We start from the raw sequence: 20311 nt of genomic DNA on the forward strand, positions 1-20311 counted from the left end.
TTAGTTTTTAGCAATTTTGTTGTTATGGGATGTGTGACTCAGGCATTTGTTCGGTCTGTCACAATTATGAAGTGGTGACTGATTATTAAATACAATAAAGACAACATTCAAGGAAAAATCCATAAAAATTCTACTGAAAATTAGACATTCTAATAAAGTTAATAATATCAATTCTCACTTTAAAAAAATCATGATCAACATTGAACAAAGAATTACACAGTTGAAAGGTTGTGTACAATTTTAAAAATGGACTGCATGTTTCAGAATGTTCTGATAACACAGGTTCAAATCGCACCAGGGAGACTGGATGGAAGTTAAAGAAATGTTTTATTCATTCATAGGATGTGGGGGTCACTGGCTTGACCAGCAGTTACTGCCCATCAGTAATTATCCTTGAGAAGGTAGTGGTGAGCTGCCTTCTTGAACCACTGAAGTAGGAACATCCAAGTGCTGTTAGAAATGACATAACAGGATTTCATACATGTCTGGAATTAATTATAAAGCAAGTCGCAATGATGGTGACCATGAAACTATTATCAATTACTGTAAAAATGCAAACGGTTCACAAATGTCCTTTAGGGAAGTAAAATTATGATAAATAGACAAAGTCTTTTCCCTAGGGTCGGGGAGTCCAGAACTAGAGGGCATAGGTTTAGGGTGAGAGGGGAAAGATATAAAAGAGACCTAAGTACATCTCTATGACTCTAAATCTGCTGTCCTTACCTGATCTGGCCTACATCTGGCCTACACCCAGTGCCATGTGGTTGACACCTAATGGTCCTCTGAAATAGCTCTTATACCCCACTGAGTTCAATGGGTAGTTATAATAAATGCTGGTCTTGCCAGCCATGTCCAAACTCCATGAAAGAATAAAGAAAAATAACTCAAGGGTAGAGCTGCCATAAAAAGGTTACATTCAAGGCCAACATTATGACTAGTGGAGTATTGTGCATGCGTGTGGAGAATGTGTGTTGGAATGGCCTATCCTTTCCCGGGGGGAGTCCCTGGAATGACATAAAAAGGTTACATTCAAGGCCAACATTATGACTAGTGGAGTATTGTGCATGCATGTGGAGAATGTGCGTTGGAATGGCCTATCTTTTCCCGGGGGGAGCCCCTGAAATGACCCGGCCATATTAAATAATTGAATTGTCAGGCAAGAGGTGGCCAGCTCTCATTGCCATTAGTATTTTATCATTCGAATGTAAATGTTGGGATGAGTTACGAACTTCACAATCATATTTTGCCACTCCTGGGATGGACGAAAGAGTCACAGAGATGTACAGCACAGAAACAAACCCTTTGGTCCAACTCATCCATGCCAACCAGATATCCTAATCTAATTTAGTCCCATTTGTCAGTATTTGGCCCATATCCCTCTAAACCCTTCTTATTCAAGTATCCATCCAGATATCTTTTAAATGTTGTAATTGTACAAGCCTCCACCATATCCTCTGGCACCTCATTCCATATATGCACCATCCTTTGCGTGAAAAGGGTGGTGCCCCTTTGGTCCCATTTTAAAATGTTCCCATCTAAACCTATACCCTCTAGTTCTGGACTCCCCCACTCCAGGAAAAAGACCTTATCTATTTAGTCTACCCAAGCTCCTCATGATTTTATAAACCTCTACAAGGTCACCTCTCAGCCTCCGATGCTCCAGGGAAAACAGTCCCAGCCTTTCCCTATAGCTCAAACCCTCCAACCCTGGCAACATCCTTGTAAATCTTTTCTGAACCCTTTCAAGTTTCACAACATCCTTCCTATAAGAGGGAGACCAGAAATGCACACAGTATTCTAAAAGTGGCCTAACCAATGTCCTGTACAGCCGCAACATGTCCTCCCAACTCCTATACTCAATGCTCTGACCAATAAAGGAAAGCATTCTAAACACTTTCTTCACTATCCTATCTACCTGAGACTTCAATTTCAAGGAGCTATGAACCTACACTCAAAGGTCTCTTTATTTAGCAACACTCCCCAGGACCTTACCATTAAGTGTATAAGTCCTCTGGCTCTGTGAAGTGAAAGCCCGAATGGGTGGGGATGACAGGGCAGGGGCTGTAGACTGATTATTTTGAAATTGTGAGGCCTGATTCACTTAGCACTTAACACCTCTCCATCCCAAACCTGCAAGCTTCCTGTTTGTGTATGAACATTAACATTGAATTTCAGCTCAATCGTGATTGTAAGTGACACCATCCACAGATGCCCGGGCAGCACCCTGGCAACAGAGATTCATGGAGTATGAGACCAAACACTTCTGGGCCTGTCTGCAAACTGTTCCCGGCAGCCATCCCTAAGTGATGTCATACCTTGGGAACATGCACTGTCATAAGAATACAGAACTGTACCTCCTTCCCTGAACAGTATTCAACATCAATGACTCTATGGGGAAATGCATTGCTGGAGAGGAGTGATTTCATATGGTGTTTACACAGAGTCACCGTCAAGTGCTTCCACGTGACTGTTATTAGATACTCTTGTCACAACTCAATCCGCTAGTGCACGCGGCAGCGATTCTGTGAAACCTCTGAATAACTTGCCGATTAAAGCTGAATTAGGGTTATTTTGGTTTCAAGCCTGTGTCTATTAACAGCTTCCCCCCCCCCCCAAACATTGCTCAGGGAACGGTCAAAACGAGAAGCTCTCCTCTACTGTCTTGGATTCAGTACAAGCCCAGGTCCCAGATGTGAAAGGCTCAGTGTCAGCCCCTGCAAAGTGCTCCATTTTAGTTAACTCTAATTTCCACCTTTTCAAATGAAGACAGACAGACTTTGAGAAACAAAGCTGATTTTACTTTTGAAAAGGTTACACAGAGTTCCATAAAGCATTGTAACAAATATAAAATAAATAATGCATACAAGTAATACTGAAAAACTGTACACACCCAGTTTATAGTGAATCAGCATCTTCTCTATTTAAAAATATATTTTGCACTATATATTCATTACAAAAAGGACCAACTTATCCAATCAGTAAATACACCAGGCTTCTGGCAGCTGTGTGTTACTACTACAGCCTAGAAAACGCAGACAGGCCAAAGGTTAAAAATAAATGCTCAGGGACTAGATTGTTTTTCTCAGTACAAAATAAAATATCATTAACATAGTGTCTCTATGTGGATGTGAAATGATATTTGATCAACTGATTGCAAGTTTGGATAACGCCTGTAGGTGTGGATACGGACTGTTGGTGCAGATATGTCCTGTTGGTCTGGATGTCACCTGTCCCCAGCCAAGCAGAGTGAACTTATCAGCAGGCCTCATACATCAGGGCAATGGCCACACATGATGCTCCATTTGAGGATTCCAGACCTCTCAGCTACTGTTTTATCAGCAGAAATCTTGACTGGCCCAGGTCCGCTTTCTACAGTCTGAAATAAGCTTCTTTTTTTCTCTAACAACACTGGCTAAAGCTGCAACCATCAAATGGCTGCTCTTAACATGTCTTTTCTGTACTATTACTCTCAAGAGGTCAAACGAGATAAACTTAAGATTAACACATTGACTGCTGATTTCTGTGATGTCAGAATGCAGACGGATCATCAAAATATAACATCAACGTGTACCTTACTTTGATGTTAGGGAGTAAGGTCAACTTGCAATTAAATGAAAAATGTCAACCACAGAGATCAGAGCGCCAGCAGGAGAGCTGCATGTTTTTGTTTTGGGAAGGTGGAGGGTACTAGCCAAAGCTACAGAGCAGATTTACCATTATGTTGCCTGGGCTAGAGAGTTTTATTTATGAAGAGGGGTTGGACAGACTTTAGTGCAGAAGAGACTGACGATGGACATAATTGAGATGTATAAAATTACATGGGGGAGCAAAGATAGAGTAGACAGGAAGGAACTCTCCCTCCCCACCCCCTCAGTGGAGGGATTAATGACTGGGGCATAGATTAAAGACAAAGGGCAGGAGGTTCAGAGTGGATGTTAGGATTTCTTTTCCCAGACAGAGAGTGATGGGAATCTGGAACTTACTGCCTGTAAGGGTGATAGACGCAGAAACCCTCATAACATTTAAGAACTATTTAGATGTGCACTTGCAATGCCAATGCACACAAGACTATGGGTCAAAAGCTGGAAAATGGGATTGGAATACCTAGGTGCTTGTTTGTGACCAGTGCATATTTCATGCTCTGAATGGCATTTTTCTGTGCTGTAGAGCTCTAGGACTCTGCAGTGAATAGTTATTATTAAGGGTCATGTTCAAATAAATCATTGATAAGGGATGATAGTTTGCATTTACCATCTAAACATAATAAAATGGGCTGAGATGTTACATGTTCCAGAGCAAAGAACAAACAATAATTTGAAAAGTTAAGCAACACCATGTTTCTGAAGAGGAGTTTTAAAACAAGAACTGAAGATGTGGATCACGGGATTTTGGGATGGAACATCAGAACTGCATTGATACAGGAGCTGGCTCCACTATCAAACATCACAATGAACAATACACGGGGTCTCAGCTGAAAGGCACTGGGTGAGGTGAGGCCAGGGAGGGATTATAAAAGAGGCTGATGATTTCAAGGATTTTGTGCTAGTAACTGAGAGGCATTGGAGGCTAATGAGGCACGCTGATGAGAGGACCCAGAACAAGGCAGGAGATGGTGGATACATTTGTGGGTTAATTGGACTAATTTGAAGGTGGGGCTTGGGGCCAACAGGAGAATCTCGAAGTAATAAAAATGTTGATAATGTACTTAATGCCAGTAGAATGAGGTGGGTGGGAGATTGCCAGTGAGATGAAAGGAATAGCAAACATTTTTAGAGAAGGATAAGGCTTGGAGTTCCTAGACTATCAATCACTAAGATCACTAAAGGGATGCGATGTTTTAAGATTATGGGAGAGAGATATTTTATAAATTAAGTTGTGAAAACAGAGCAGGATATAAAACATATCAGCGTATTCAAACCAATGGAAAGCACTAGGCAGGGAACCAGTAGTCACAAGTATGAAGGTTTAAAGTAGAACTTTCACTTTTTGCTGAGCAGCAGTCGTGTCTTATTGCAGAGCTGTTTTATTATCACTCCGGCATACACACATCAGCTTCTGCACGGACCTCTCTTACAGCAAGCTTGTCGTTGAGTTATGGGATCCATGTCTCTTTCAAAATGCACTCACTTCAAAGATGCCAGTTTATCAGGCATCCAAGTAGACATTTTATTGATAAGTAATTTTCACACAATAAGTTGCTTCATTTTTCTCAGCTTGGTCATTAATTAAAATCAAGATTTCTTCCACACCAGGATTCTGGCCTGGTGCAAACCGCAGGCCGATATGGTAAGTCTCACCACCATCAAGCTGGAAAAAAAATGCAAAGTTTGTGAAAAACAGTGACAGTTCTCTACTCAGGAACATGACAATTAATGTTCATGAAAAGGACTAAGGATGGTCCTTTTGCACTTAAATACATTTAAAAATTAATTGGCATAATTTCTTCTCTTGTCTACCGCGTCAGTGCAAATCTGGAAAAAAGACGAAAATGCCACTTTCCTCCGTCTCTCAACAGATCTTCCACCAAAATGACAGCAGGAAATTGGGAAGTGGGAAAGAAATGCTATCTTAATGCATTCAGTGCTCAAAGTAAACAATGATATGCCTCAGTAATGAAACCCATTTCACCTCAGTCCTCAGCTTTAGAGGGGCAATGGCCTTGTGGTGATTTTGCTAGACGATTAATCCAGAAACTCAGCTAACGTTCTGGGGACCCAGATTAAAACCCTACCATGGAAGATGGTGGAATTTGAATTCAGTAAGAAGACTCTGGAATTAAGGGTCTAATGATGGCCATGAATCCATTGTCAATTGTTGGAAAAACCCATCAGGTTTACTAATGTCTTTTAGGGAAGGAAATCTGTCACCTTTACCTGGTCTGGTTTACAACGTGACTCCAGACCCACTGCAGTGTGGCTGACTCTCCTCTGGGAAATTAGGAATGGGCAACAAATGCTAGCCGAGTCAGAGACGTCCACATTCCGTGAATAAATAAAGAAAAGACTGTAGTGACACACAGCACTCCCAGCTCATGCGTTAATTCTATTAGATGCTGAAGCACATTGTGCCCGAATGCCTGATACCATTGTTAGCTTGGGTCAAATTACATTAACCTTTTTCATAATTTGTCAGTCTCTGTGCTGCATTAATCAGTGAATGAATCATGGCCTGAATTTGCAGGGTCTTTGATTGTGAACTGTACTTTATTTACAAACTGTTTACCAATTCCCTATCTAATTCTGATCATAACTTAAGGATTTACATACACACTAAATTAGGAGTAAGAGTAGTCTATTTGACCCTTTGAGACTACTATATCGTTTGATAAGAACATGATTGACTTCATTGTGGCCTTAACTCTATTTTCTTGCCTACTGTAATACGCTTCGCTCCCTTAGTAATAAAGAATCTGTCTTATTTTAAAAATATTCAATGACCTTGCCTTCATCATGCTTTCAGGAGGAGAGTTTCTCAGACTAATAACTTAGAAAAAAAATTCTCATTGTTTCCATCTTTTTTGAGGCATCCCTTATTTTTAAACTGTGCCACTATATTCTAATCTGTCTGACAAGAGAAAGCATCCTTTCAACAACCACCCTGTCAAACCCCATCAGGATCGTAGATGTTTCAATAGGAACACCTCAAGTTCTTCTAAACTCCAATGGACAGAGACACAGCCTGACCAACCCTTACTCAAAAGATTACATGGAAATCCTACTTACCAATTCCCAGTGTCCCCTTTGACACTCATCAGTACTTCAAGAAACAAACAAAAAAGAAATTTGCTGGAGAAACTCAGCAGATCTGGCAGCATCTGTGGGACGAAAGCAGAGTTAACATTTCGAGTCCAGTGAGTCTTCTTCAGAATGTTCTGAATGACCCTTCTTCATCAGTTGCATTGAAGGGTCACTGGACTCAAACACTAACTCTGCTGTCTCCCCACAGGTGCTGCCGGACCTGCCAAGTTTCACCAGCAATCTCTGATTTTGTTTCAGACTGCCAGCATCCCGCAGTTCTTTGTTTTGCTTTAGAAATAAAGTGATGAATCACCCTTTAAAGGTGCACAAACAAATTAGTATGAACATAGAAAGTGGAGCTGCAGTAAGCCATTCGGTACCTCTGGCCCATTCTGCCATTCAGTAAGATCACAACTGATCCTTTTGCGTGAACACCATTTTATCCCCATGTTCTTTGATGATTTTGATATCTGGAAATCTATCAATCTGGTTCATGAAGGTAACCAATTATTCAGCTTCAACAGCACTCTGGGTAGAGTGTTCAAAAGATTCCTCTGAATGAAGAAATTCCTGCTCACCTCAGCCCTAACCGGCCTACGTTTTATTCTGAGTCAGTGGTTCTGGACCAACACTCACCCTCAGCTCAGCCAAGGGAAAACCTCTTTCTGACAACTACCCTGCCCAGCTCTTTGAGAATTTTGTAAGATCATCTCTTATTCTTCCAAACTCTAAATAATATAGGCCCACACTCCACAGGCTCTCCTGATTGGACGGCCAGCCCAGGAATTAGACTAGTAATTTTTTTTTGCAGTCCCTCAATGGCAAGTAATCACTTTCTTTAGGTAAGGACGACAGACACAGTTGACCATCTTCCTGGTGCAGTCTCACCAGGGCTCTACATCATTGAAGCACAATGTCACTTACATCTTTATTGAGAATGAGTGAGATTCAGTGTTCACTGAAGAGAGGAACATGATGAATGTTGAGATTAGAGATAGAAATTTGATTACTCTGGATCACGTTGACATTCGTAGGGAAGATGTGTTGGGTCGGCTAGAGGTTATTAAGATGGACAAATCCCCAGGAGCGGATGGGATCTGTCCCAGGTTGCTGAGGGAGGCGAGAGGGGAAATAGATGAGGCCCTGACAGATATCTTTGTGGCATCCTTAAATACAGGTGAAGTGCCGGAGGACTGGAGGGTTGCTCATGTTGTCCCCCTGTACAAGAAGGGTAGTAGGAATACTCTGGGTAACTACAGACCAGTGAGCCTGACATCAGTGGTGGGAAAGTTGCTGGAGAAGGTACTGAGGGATAGGATCTATTTATATTTAGAAAAGAATGGGCTTATCACTGATAGGCAACATGGTTTTGTGCGGGGGAGATTGTGCCTTCCCAACTTAATGGAGTTCTTCGAGGAAGTGACCAAGTTGATAGATGAAGGAAGGGCTGTTGATGTCATAGACATAGACTTTAGGCATTTGATAAGGTTCCCCATGGTAGACTAATGGAGAAAGTGAAGTCACATGGTGTGCAGGGTATTCTAGCTAGATGGATAAAGAACTGGTTGAGCAACAGGAGACAGAGAGCAGTAGTTGAAGGGAGTTTCTCGAAGTGGAGAAAGGTGACCAGCGGTGTTCCACAGGGATTGGTGCTGGGGCCACTGTTGTTTGTAATATACATAAATGATCTGGAAGAAGGCACTGTTGGTATGATCAGCAAGTTTGCAGATGACACAAAGACTGGTGGAGTAGCAGAAAGCATAAGGGACTGTCAGAGAATACAGGAGGATGTAGATAGACTGGAGAGTTGGACGGAAAAGTGGCAGATGGTTTTCAATCCAGACAAATGTGAGGTGATGCATTTAGGCAAGTCTAATTCTAGAGCGAATTATATAATGAACGGAAGAGCCTACTTATGTCACTGTGATCCAGACTAATCAAACTTCTCTTTCTAATCTCAACATTCATCATGTTCCTCTCAGTGAACACTAATGCAAAGTAATCATTCAGAATAATGAGAGGTCACGCTTTCAAGGTGAGAGGTGGAAAGTTTAAGGGGGGATACACGCAGCAAGTATTTCACACAGAGGGTGGTGGGCGTTTGGAACGCATTGCCAGTAGAGGTGGTAGTGGCAGGCACGGTAGATTCATTTAAGATGTGTCTGGACAAATGCATGAGTAGGTGGGGAGCAGAGGGATACAGATGCTTAGGAATTGACAGACAGGTTTAGACAGGGGATTTAGATTGGCTCTGGCTTGGAGGGCTGTAAATTTTCTTTGTTCTTTATTCCTCAGACAAACTCCTTTTTTTTAAATCTGCCTAAACTACTGGATCAATAAATACTCTTTGCCTCTTTATCCTCAACCATAACAAGACAATAATATAACATTAATATCCAGAGCAAATATACTGTAGCCCTGTATAACTCTCTCAGGAGCAAACAAGCAGAGGATATCTGTCCCAAAATTAATTCATAACACATTCATATTCCCAGTGGTTTGAACAACCCTAAACCTTTTCTCTTACAGCCTTGTCTTGAAGATTATTCTAAATATTAACTTAAATAAAGAAGTCCTAATCAATATCTGTGCCAAAGTTATTTCTCATCAACTTAAAATGTGCAACTCCTGGTCAGTCTAATCTATCTGAAAGTATTAATTTGGGTCTACAACACTTATAAAAAGAAGGAAATGATGCCATGCTTCCTTCAGCAGGACACATCACAAACAACAGTGAGGTTACCCTAGCTGAACGTACTTTGTAGAGGGAAAGAGAAGCCAGAGAGACAGAGAGGGAGAGAATGAGAAAGAAAGAGAGAAAGAAAGAGAAGAGAAAAAGAGAAGAGAGAAAGAGAGCAAGCGCGCACTCAAGTGGTAGATCTGTTTTCAGCATGACTGAGGAATGAACATTGACTAGAACATAGAAAATCTGCCTCTCTTCATCTATTGCAGTTTTCTAAACGCTATCTTGAGATCTTTTAAATCCACTTGCAACAGGGAGCAGATGGTGTTTTAGTGCCTCATTTAAAAGACTGCTTTTCCTCACTATAATGAACTTTCAACCAAATTCTATGCTTCAGTGTGTGAGGACACATTTGAAGCCATAACCTTAGAGGCAGGAGGTGACTGATTCTAGCTGACACATTACCCTCTGCCCAGAATAGCTGAATCTGAGAACTTGGGCAGAAACTAAATTTAAAGGTAATCCTTAGTGAGTGACAGGTCAATCAACAGAACAGGATCTCAAAGGAGAGGGTGGAAGTAATTGGGACTGACTCATTCAAATGCAAATTAGATACATTTATTTCAGAAAATAATAGCTTGAAATGCAGTTTATGACTAATTTGAAACATGTCATATAGTAAATGCAATGTGGGAGGAAAACAAGTGGGAGGATTGGACCTTGGTCCCTCATGTTCTCTATCTGAGGGGTTTGGTAATATTTGGTAATATTTCATCTGCAAATATTCAGAGGGCAGGAGGAGGAGAGTGTGGATTTTCTTTACTACCTTGCAATTCATTTCGTACATTGCAAATCAGTTAAATTTCATATTTAATCTATCCTGATGACATCTCCACCCTCAATTCTCCCTACAGGCTGTAGCATTTACAATTCTCTAACTTGTTCTGAGGATAGGCCAGTGATTCCAAATTTCAATTCTATTTCACTCTCCACATATCCTGCCAGATCTGCTGAGTATTTCCAGAGTGTTCAGTCTCAATTTAACATTCTCTAACCTTTCGTCACAGCTCATTCCCTTGAGCTTACAGAATCCAGTAAGTGGCTGATAATCAGAACTGAGTGCTGCGTTCCAGATGCACCATGATCTAGGCATTACAAGGTCACAACCTTGGGCACGCTGCTTTCAAAATGCAGACAAAGTCTAAGTCACGAGGGAAAAGTTCCTGGTGTTACTCCAAATTTTTGTTTTCCTCAAAGAATTATTTTTCAAATTTGGTGAAAACCTGACATTATTTTAAATTGAGTTATGCACAGCGCTCACCTCAAAAGAGTCTTCTTTGTATTGTAGTAAATCCGGCCGGTTGGTCCACAGGAAGAACATCCGTTTGTTCGGGTAGGGATTGGTGTAGCTGATGCGCTTGTTGCTACCTCTCCCTTCCCCAATGGGAATAGAGATCTCAAAAGCCTTTGAACAAAGACAACAGCATGAATACAAATTGAAAAGTGAAGCCAAAAAGACTGGTATGTCGATCCTACTACTTAACCACAATGTTTGTCCAATTTCCCACATCAAAAGTACTGAACTTGAGAACTGCTGCAAAGAGAAATATGTTACTGAAGCTTTACGCGTGGTTCGTTGGGACAAATACAAGAACGCCAAATTTTAAACAATGACAATGTATACTACAAGGCATCTGAACCAATGAGAGTCAACTTACCAGCACTCTTTAACAGCATAAATTGTTGTGATTGTTTAAAAATTTTTAAATCAAAAATTGTATTAAACTTTTGAATACAAGCCAATCAGAATCAACTTGCCAACCAATTAGCAACCTTTTTTTTCCCTGTCGTAAAAATGGCTGTGATTGTTTTTGTATTCTTACGTATGACCTGATGCAAGATGAGACAGTTAGACAACATCTCTCTCTTCTCAGCAGTAATGAGGTCTTTCTACACAGTTGTCCATCAGTCAACATGAGGTTCATTACTTGGCCTTCTCTCTCATATTGTTGACGTAGCTCCATTCAGCCCTCATTAAAGAGTTCAGCGATACATATGTCAATTATCGGAGCCCTGTCACTGCTTCAGCCTCAGATCAACATACTCTAGCACAAAATCAAATTGAACCTCACACTTCGCTGGTTTGTACAGCTCAGGTCCAAATAAATCCATGCACTTAACACCTGAAGAATTGAGGCAATCCAAGTTGCTCAAGTCCAATGGGCAAGAAAACTGAAAGGCTAGAGATCTTTGCTGGCAATTGTGCAATGCGAATGAAGGTGCTCCTGCTGCCTTGTCTAATCGACCTGCTCAATGATCAACAAAAAAAAACACCAAAAAACTGCAGGTGCTGGGAATCAGAAACAAAATCAGAAACTGCTGGAAAAATCTCAGCATCTGTGCAAAACTGTTTTCTCTCCACAGATGCTGATAGAGCTGCTGAGGTTTTCCAGCAATTTCTATGCTCATGATCAACTCCACCAAAGTCAATGAGGAATATTGGGCAGGATGTATAACAGACATCTTGTACCACAGCATGCTTTACTGTCCAAAATTATTTCCTCCCTTTCTTTGCCTCAATGCAGGATGTTTCTCTTGAAAAACAACGTAACTCACCTACAGATTTATCAGAGAGTTTGAGCAGCAGCCACTCCGAGCATTTGATCACAGTGAATTCAGGTGTGAAACTCCACTGCAGTGATTCGAAGGTCAATGCAACTCACGTCAACAGCAATGTTCATGGGATGATGCCTTAGTGATATCTAATGGTTCTTACTTCACGAGCAAAAACACTCTCTCTAAACCTTACTGAGTTTATGACTACATTATTTGTCTTCACTGAAAACAAGTGCTTCATCAACCCAGGCAGCAGAATCCTTTCATTGACATGGCATCAGGATGTATTGAGCATGAGCTGGGGGACTGCAGAAGGCAGCTCATCACCACCATCTCAAGGGCAAGTAGGGACGAGCAATAAATGCTGGCCCAGCCGATAACACTCATAATACAAATTAAAATAAAGACTACTGAAGCTTCAGCTTTCGCTTCCACATTAATATTTCACATCTTCCTAGTGTTCAGTGAATGATCAGCACAGACTGAGCTGATGAGGTACTGGGGTCGAAGGTGATATCAGAACGAGGAGGGGTCAGGTTGAAGGAAATATTGTAGTTAAGGAGTTGTCGGGCCTGTGGAAATGCTGAGGCTAAAGGGGACAGAAGCAGGTGAGGTCAATCTTGGATGCAATTGAGTCACTGAGCAGCCCTTGCTTGGCACTGAAAGGACACAGAGGTAAGAGCTAAAGGCAAAACTAATGGGCAGGAAGAATTGTGCCCATGTATATGAAAGGATTCATTAAGATACTGAAATGAGTGAATAACCTTATATTGATCCATTTGTCTTTAATAAAGATGCAATAGTCTCATTACCTTACAGATGGTGGGCTGCTTACAACTTAAGCAGACCAGCCAAGAGGCTACCAGCTGGCGAAAATCGACATCCACTACATTCAGGTAGAGACAGCGATCTCCTTCTTTCTGAGGACGTATACTAATGTGCAGGTCCTTCACTGTGTGCGGTGGAAGTAAGAAGACATCTGAGGGTGTAGTCTACAGGGATAATGAAAACATATTAAAGTTTCAAAAGATCTATTTATAAAATTATATTCCTAAACATCAATCAATAAAAATTTGCACAAAGACAAGGAGACTGACAACACGGGTCTCTGAAATCTTTCCTGGGCTCTCCTGTGGATGTCATTCTGAATGATACAACCTCCTTCCATGTAACTACCCCATCCAGCTCAGTTTCTTTATGACCAGACAGCATGGAAACAGACCTTTCGATTCAACCAGTCCATGTGGAACATAATCCCAAACTAAACTAGTCCCACCTGCCTGCTCCTGGCCTATACCCCTCCAAACCTTTCCTATTCATGGATTTATCCAAATGCTTTTTAAATGTTATAACTGCACCCACATCCACCACTTCCTCAGGATGTTCATTCCACATGTGAATCACTCTGTAAAACATTTGCCCCTTATGTCTTTTTCAAAATCTCTCTGCTCTCACCTTAAAAATGCACCCTCAAGTCTTGAAATCTGCCACCCGAGGGAAAAGACAACTACCATTAAGCCTATCTGTACCTCTCGTTATTTTATACAGGAATGCCTCTGCCAAGTCTCACCCTGGCCTCGCTCCAACCCCACAATCTGCAGCTATGGTCACGCCGCTTCAGACGTTTCATTCTGTCCAGCTCAAAGGGGTAAATTCTAATCATCTCACCCAATTCACTCAGCTTAGTTCTCAATCAGAACAGGAAGCTTTTTGATTTATAGTTGGGATTTGCACATTGGACAGGGAACTTTTAGACAGAAATGTATTCAGAGGTCAGCTCACTGAGTAACTTCAGTTCACAACTCACCCTGATCCCTGACCTGATCGCCAGCTCACCCTGATCCCTGACCTGATCCCCAGCTCACATCAATCCCCGACCGGATCCCGAGCACACCCCAATCCCCGTCCAGATCCCCAGCTCATCCCAATCCCCGACTGGATCCCCAGCTCATCCCAATCCCGACTGGAATCCCCAGCTCATCCCAATCCCCGACTGGATCCCCAGCTCATCCCAATCCCCGACTGGATCCCCAGCTCATCCCAATCCCCGACTGGATCCCCAGCTCATCCCAATCCCCGACTGGATCCCCAGCTCATCCCAATCCCCGACTGGATCCCCAGCTCATCCCAATCCCCGACTGGATCCCCAGCTCATCCCAATCCCCGACTGGATCCCCAGCTCATCCCAATCCCCGACTGGATCCCCAGCTCATCCCAATCCCCGACTGGATCCCCAGCTCATCCCAATCCCCGACTGGATCCCCAGCTCATCCCAATCCCCGACTGGATCCCCAGCTCATCCCAATCCCCGACTGGATCCCCAGCTCATCCCAATCCCCGACTGGATCCCCAGCTCATCCCAATCCCCGACTGGATCCCCAGCTCATCCCAATCCCCGACTGGATCCCCAGCTCTCCACAATCCCCGACCGGATCCCTAGCTCACCACAATCCCCAACCGATCCCTAGCTCACCACAATCCCCAACCCAATCCCCAGCTCACCCCAATCCCCAACCAGATCCCTAGCTCACCACAATCCCCAACCAGATCTCTAGCTCACCACAATCCCCAGCGCACCACAATCCCCGACCCGATCCCCAGATCACCGCAATCCCTGACCGGATCCCCAGCTCACTGCAATCTCTGGCCCGATCCCCAGCTCACCGCAATCGCCAGGCCGGTCCCTAGCTCATCGCAATCCCTGACCCGATCCCCAGCTCACCGCAATCCCCAGGCCAGTCCCTAGCTCACCACAATCCCCAACCCGATCCTCAGCTCACCGCAATCTCCAACCTGATCCTCAGCTCACCGCAATCCCCAACCTGATTCCCAGCTCACCGCAATCTCCAACCCGATCCCCAGCTCACCAACCCGATCCCCAGCTCACCACAATCCCCAACCGGATCCCCAGACCGGATCCCCAGCTCACCACAATCCCCAACCAGATCCCCAGCTCACCGCAATACCCAACCCGAGCCTCAGCTCACCGCAATCCCCAACCCGATCCCCAGCTCACCATAATCCCCAACCTGATCCCCAGCTCATCCTGATCCTCAGCTCTCCCTGATTTTCCATTTACTAAGTTGCCAGAAAGGGAGGTAGTGCATAAATTTGGGAGCTAAGAGCTTGTATCTCGAAAGATGTGAAAGTGACAAAACAATATTTAAAATGGTGTAATCTCTCTGTCAATAAATGTACAGTTACCTGCAACTCTTCAGGACTTGAGGTATAAGCAGCGACCTTCCGGACAGCTTGTGTCCCACGTAGAACCAGTGAGAGTTGAGTAAGTTCCCCGACCACACAGCTCACATCAATCTTTTGCATGGAGTGTATGTAGAACTGCCATATCTGGACGGGCACTGCCACCCAGGGGTCCCTGCAAAATGGAGCCAGAAATGTTTCTCCTCACTCCGATCCCCAGCTCACCACAACCACACCCCAATCCCCAGCTCACCCCAATCTCCAATCCGATCCCCAGCTCACCATGATCTCCAACCCAATCCCCAGCTCACCACAACCCAACCCAATCCCCAGCTCACCGCAATCGCCAACCCAATCCCCAGCTCATCGCAATCCCCAACCCAATCCCCAACTCACCGCAATCTCCAACCCAATCCCCATCTCACCACAATCCCCAACCCGATCCCCAGCTCACCATAATCCCCAACCTGATCCCCAGCTCATCCTGATCCTCAGCTCTCCCTGATTTTCCATTTACTAAGTTGCCAGAAAGGGAGGTAGTGCATAAATTTGGGAGCTAAGAGCTTGTATCTCGAAAGATGTGAAAGTGACAAAACAATATTTAAAATGGTGTAATCTCTCTGTCAATAAATGTACAGTTACCTGCAACTCTTCAGGACTTGAGGTATAAGCAGCGACCTTCCGGACAGCTTGTGTCCCACGTAGAACCAGTGAGAGTTGAGTAAGTTCCCCGACCACACAGCTCACATCAATCTTTTGCATGGAGTGTATGTAGAACTGCCATATCTGGACGGGCACTGCCACCCAGGGGTCCCTGCAAAATGGAGCCAGAAATGTTTCTCCTCACTTCCCTCTATTTGATCAAACTGCAGTAGTTCAATGCAAGATAAATGTGTATAGCTTGCTGCTAATTGATCCCCAGTTATAAAGATTCAAAGGGGCTAACCTTCAGAATGTTCCCTGGCAGTGCTTCCCAAACCATTTCCCGGGTCATGATCTGATTTTGAGGGTTGAAATCTCTCTCTCTATGAGAGTTTGCAGGGTTTGAGGAAGGGAGGGAGATTATGAAAATGTGGGAGAGGAGAGGCTGTGAGATCAGGGCCTTATTAGAATGGAAACACAGCTGCATAACTTGGTCAGAGCTCTTGACCCCAACGTTTGGAAGACCCTACTCTAGAGTCTCCTGATGGCACATCAGATCTTGCCATCACTCACCGGTACTTGGGGAAACCACTGCCAATAGGCAACTGCCAGTCTGGTTCCAGAAGAGAACAAAGTACAGCAGATAAACAGCATCTGAAGAGAGTAGACCTTCGGGGCATTTTATCAAAATGCAACATGAAGAATTTTTTGATCTTATTTCAAATTTCCAGAATAGATTTTTTTTTCATTTTGCCCATGTGACAACATGATCCAAGTGGCTGAATGGTCTCCTTCTGTCACGGCTCCATTTTAGAAGAGGGATTCTCTCACACTCCCAACAGCAGCCAGAGAGATACGTCATTCAAAGACTCAGCTTTCCGGACCTGCAGTGTGCAGCCAACAGGGCTTCAAATGTAATGTGTATTGTCATGTACACAGTCACAGTGTCGTACAGCACAGAAACAGACCTTTTGGTCCAACATTGAATCTAAATTAGGCTAGTCCCATTGGTCAGCACTTGGTTCATATCTCTCCAAACCCATCCAGATGCCTTTTAAATGTTGTAACTTACCAGCCTCCACCACTTCCTCTGGCAGCTCATTCCGTTGTGTGTGAAAAGGTTTTCCCTCAGGTTCCTTTCAAATCTTTCCCCACTCAGCTTGAACTAAGCACACTCATTTTGGACTCCCCTACACTGGGAAAAAGACCTTGGCTATTCACCCTAATTATCCCCTTCATGATTTTATAAACCTCTATTATTTCATTCCATAGCCACCGATTCCCCAGGGAAAACAGCCTTGCCCTACAGCTCAAATGCTCCAATCCTGGTAACATCCTTGTAAATCTTTTCTAAACCCTTTCGAGTTCCATAGCATTCTTCCAATAGGAGGGAGACCATAATTGCACACTGTATTCCAAAAGTGGTCTAACCAACATCCTGTACAGCTGCAACATGACCTCCCAACTCCTACATACAATGCACTGACCAATAAAGGCAAGCATACCAAATGCCTCTTCACTATCGTATCTACCTGCGAATCCACTATCATGGAATAATGAACTTGCATTCCAAGGTATCTTTGTTAAGCACCACTCTCCAGGACCTTACCATTAAGTTTATAAGTCCTTCCCTGATTTACCTCGCATTTATCTAAATTAAACTCCATCTGCCATTCATCAGCCCATTGGCCCATATGATCAAGATCCAGTTGTAATCTGAGGTAACCTTCTTCACTGTCCACTATAGCTCCAGTTTTGATGTCATCTGCAAACTTACTAACTGTGCCTCCTATGTTCACATCCAAATCATTCTATAAATAACAAAAAGCAGTGGACGCAGCACTGATCCTAGTGGGACAACACTGGTCACAGGCCTCCAGTCTGAAAAGCAACTCTCTACCACCACTCTCTCTCTTCTACCTTCAAGCCAGTTCTGTATCCAAATGGCAAGTTCTCCGTGTATTCCATTTGATCCGACCTTGCTGATCAGTCTACCATGAGGAACCTAGTTGAACGCCTTACTGAAGTCCATCCATGCTTTGCACTCATCAATCCTTCTGGTTATTTCTTCAAGTTAGTGAGACATGATCTAATCAGTCCTTGCCCTTCCAAATACGTGTAAATCCTGTCCCTCAGGATTCCCTCCAACAACTTGCCCACCACAGATGTCAAGCTGACCGGTCTATAGTTCCCTGGCTTTTCCACATTAGTCAATCTCTAGTGTTCTAGTACCGCACCGGTGGCTATCGGTGACACAAACATCTCAGCACAGAGCCAAGCAATCACTGCCCTAGCTTCACGCTGAGTTCTAGGATACACCTATCCAGGTCTCGGGGATTCATCCATCTTTATGCGTTTAAGACCTCCAGCACTGCCTTCTCTGTAACATGGACATTTTTCAAGAAGTCGCTATTTATTTCCTCGCGCTCTCTATCTTCCATATCCTTCCCCACAGTAAACACTGACGTAAAATACTCACTTAGCATCTCCCCAGCCTGCTACGCTTCCATGCATAGACAGCCTTGCTGATCTTTGAGGAGTCCTATTCTCTCCATAGTTATCCTTTTGTCCTTAATGTATTTATCGAATCCCTTTGGATTCTTCTTCACCCTATTTGCCAACGCTATCTCATGTCCCCTTTTTGCCCTCCTGATTTCCCTCTTAAGTGTACTCCTACTGCCTTTATATTATTCTAGGGATTCCCTCGATCCCTGCTGTCTATACTTAACGTAAGCTTCCACCTTTTTCTTGATCAAAACCTCAATTTCTGTCATCATCCAGCATCCCCTACTCCTACCAGTCTTGCCTTTCACCCTAACATGAACAAACTTTCAATCAATTTTTGCAAGTTCTTGCTGAATACTGTCAAAATCGGCCTTCCTCTAATTTAGAAATAACATTTAGATCCAGTCTATCCTTTTCCATCACTATTTTAAAACTAATATGATCACTGACCCTAAAGTACTGCTCCACTGACACCTCAGTCACCTGCCTTATTTCCCAAGAGTAGGTCAAATTTTGCTCCTTCTTTAGTAGGTACATCCACATACTGAATCAGAAAATTGTCTTGGACACACTTAACAAATTCCTCTCCATCCAAGCCCTTAGCACTATGACACTCCCAGTCTATGTTTGGAAAGTTAAAAGCCCGTACCATAACCACCCTATTGTTCTTACAGATAACTGAGATCTCTTTACAAATGTGCTTCTCAATTTCCCACTGACTATTGGGGCTCCTATATTCTATGTGCATCTGGTTGAAAATTTCATTGTATGTGCACAGATCTATTATTCTGACAAATCCAAAGGATAGAAAGCAGCATATTGTAGACCCAGTGACTTCATGCAATGATTAGTTGGTACCTAATCACAGATAATTCAAATCAAGTTTCTCACATGTAAACAATGACAAAGAACTTCTTGACCTCTGGACTGGGGCCACACGCCACTTTCAGGAAAACATCCTGAGGCTCATTGTGGGCCTGCAAAAGAAATAAAAATGAGATAGTTAAAGGTTTGGCCCATTAAAGAATAAAATGTTCTCTGCTGATGCTAACAGTAATTCACCTGCAAGTAAGCAACTATTAAATCTTCTCAGCAGCTTGTGCTAAAATATGAACCTAGATGTTCTCAACCCTACAAATCTTTGGTATTTTTGTCAGTTCATGACTTTGCAAACTCCCAAACACAGCATTAAGACATTCAGAAAGGCAAAGAAACCCAGCTCCACAAACGGAGATACTTTCTGCCATTTTGCCAGCCAGCACAGTGGCTCGGTGGTTAGCTCTGCTGCCTCACAGTGCCTGGGACACGGGTTTGATTCCACCTCCGGGTGACGGTCTTTGTGGAGTCTGTACGTTCTCTCTGTGTCTGCATGGGTTTCCTTTGCGTTCTCCGATTTCCTCATACAGTCCAATGATAGAGTCATAGAGATGTAAGCATAGAAACAAACCCTTCGGTCCAATTCGTCCTTGGCAACCAGATATCCCAACCCAATCTAGTCCCACCTGCCAGCACCTGGCCCATATCCCTCCAAATCTTCCTATTCATATACTCATCCAGATGCCTCTTAAATGATGCCTCCACCACTTCCTCTGGCAGCTCATTCCATACATGTACCACTGTCTGAGTGAAAAGGTTGCCCCTTAGGTCTCTTTTATTTCTTTCCCCTCTCACCCTAAACCTATCCCCTCTAGTTCTGGATTTCCCAACCCCAGGGAAAAGACTTTGTCTATTTATCTTATCCATGCCCCTCATGATTTTATAAACCTCCATAAGGTCACCCCTCAGCCTCCGACGCTCCAGGGAAAACAACCTCAGCCTGTTCAGCCTCTCCCTATAGCTCAGATCCTCCAACCCTGGCAACATCCTTTTAAATCTTTTCTGAACCCTTTCAAGTTTCACAACATCTTTCCGATAGGAAGGCAACCAG

General features: G+C 43.4%; 1 protein-coding gene across 1 annotated transcript in view; it reads right to left on the reverse strand.

Annotated features, from left to right (window-relative positions):
* Positions 1-4026: 4026 nt before the first annotated feature.
* Positions 4027-20311, reverse strand: part of nphp4 (nephronophthisis 4) — a 431885-nt gene continuing 415600 nt past the window's right edge. Inside the window, exons 26-30 of the mRNA XM_043675534.1 lie at positions 19276-19361; positions 15880-16051; positions 12849-13028; positions 10742-10885; positions 4027-5307 (exon numbers count right to left, since the gene is read on the reverse strand). Coding sequence (XP_043531469.1) covers positions 5167-5307; positions 10742-10885; positions 12849-13028; positions 15880-16051; positions 19276-19361 — 723 coding nt within the window. The 3' untranslated portion in view covers positions 4027-5166. The remainder of the gene's footprint in view (positions 5308-10741; positions 10886-12848; positions 13029-15879; positions 16052-19275; positions 19362-20311) is intronic.

The sequence above is a fragment of the Chiloscyllium plagiosum genome, chromosome 34, assembly GCF_004010195.1.
Source record: "Chiloscyllium plagiosum isolate BGI_BamShark_2017 chromosome 34, ASM401019v2, whole genome shotgun sequence".
In the NCBI taxonomy this organism is placed as follows: domain Eukaryota; kingdom Metazoa; phylum Chordata; class Chondrichthyes; order Orectolobiformes; family Hemiscylliidae; genus Chiloscyllium; species Chiloscyllium plagiosum.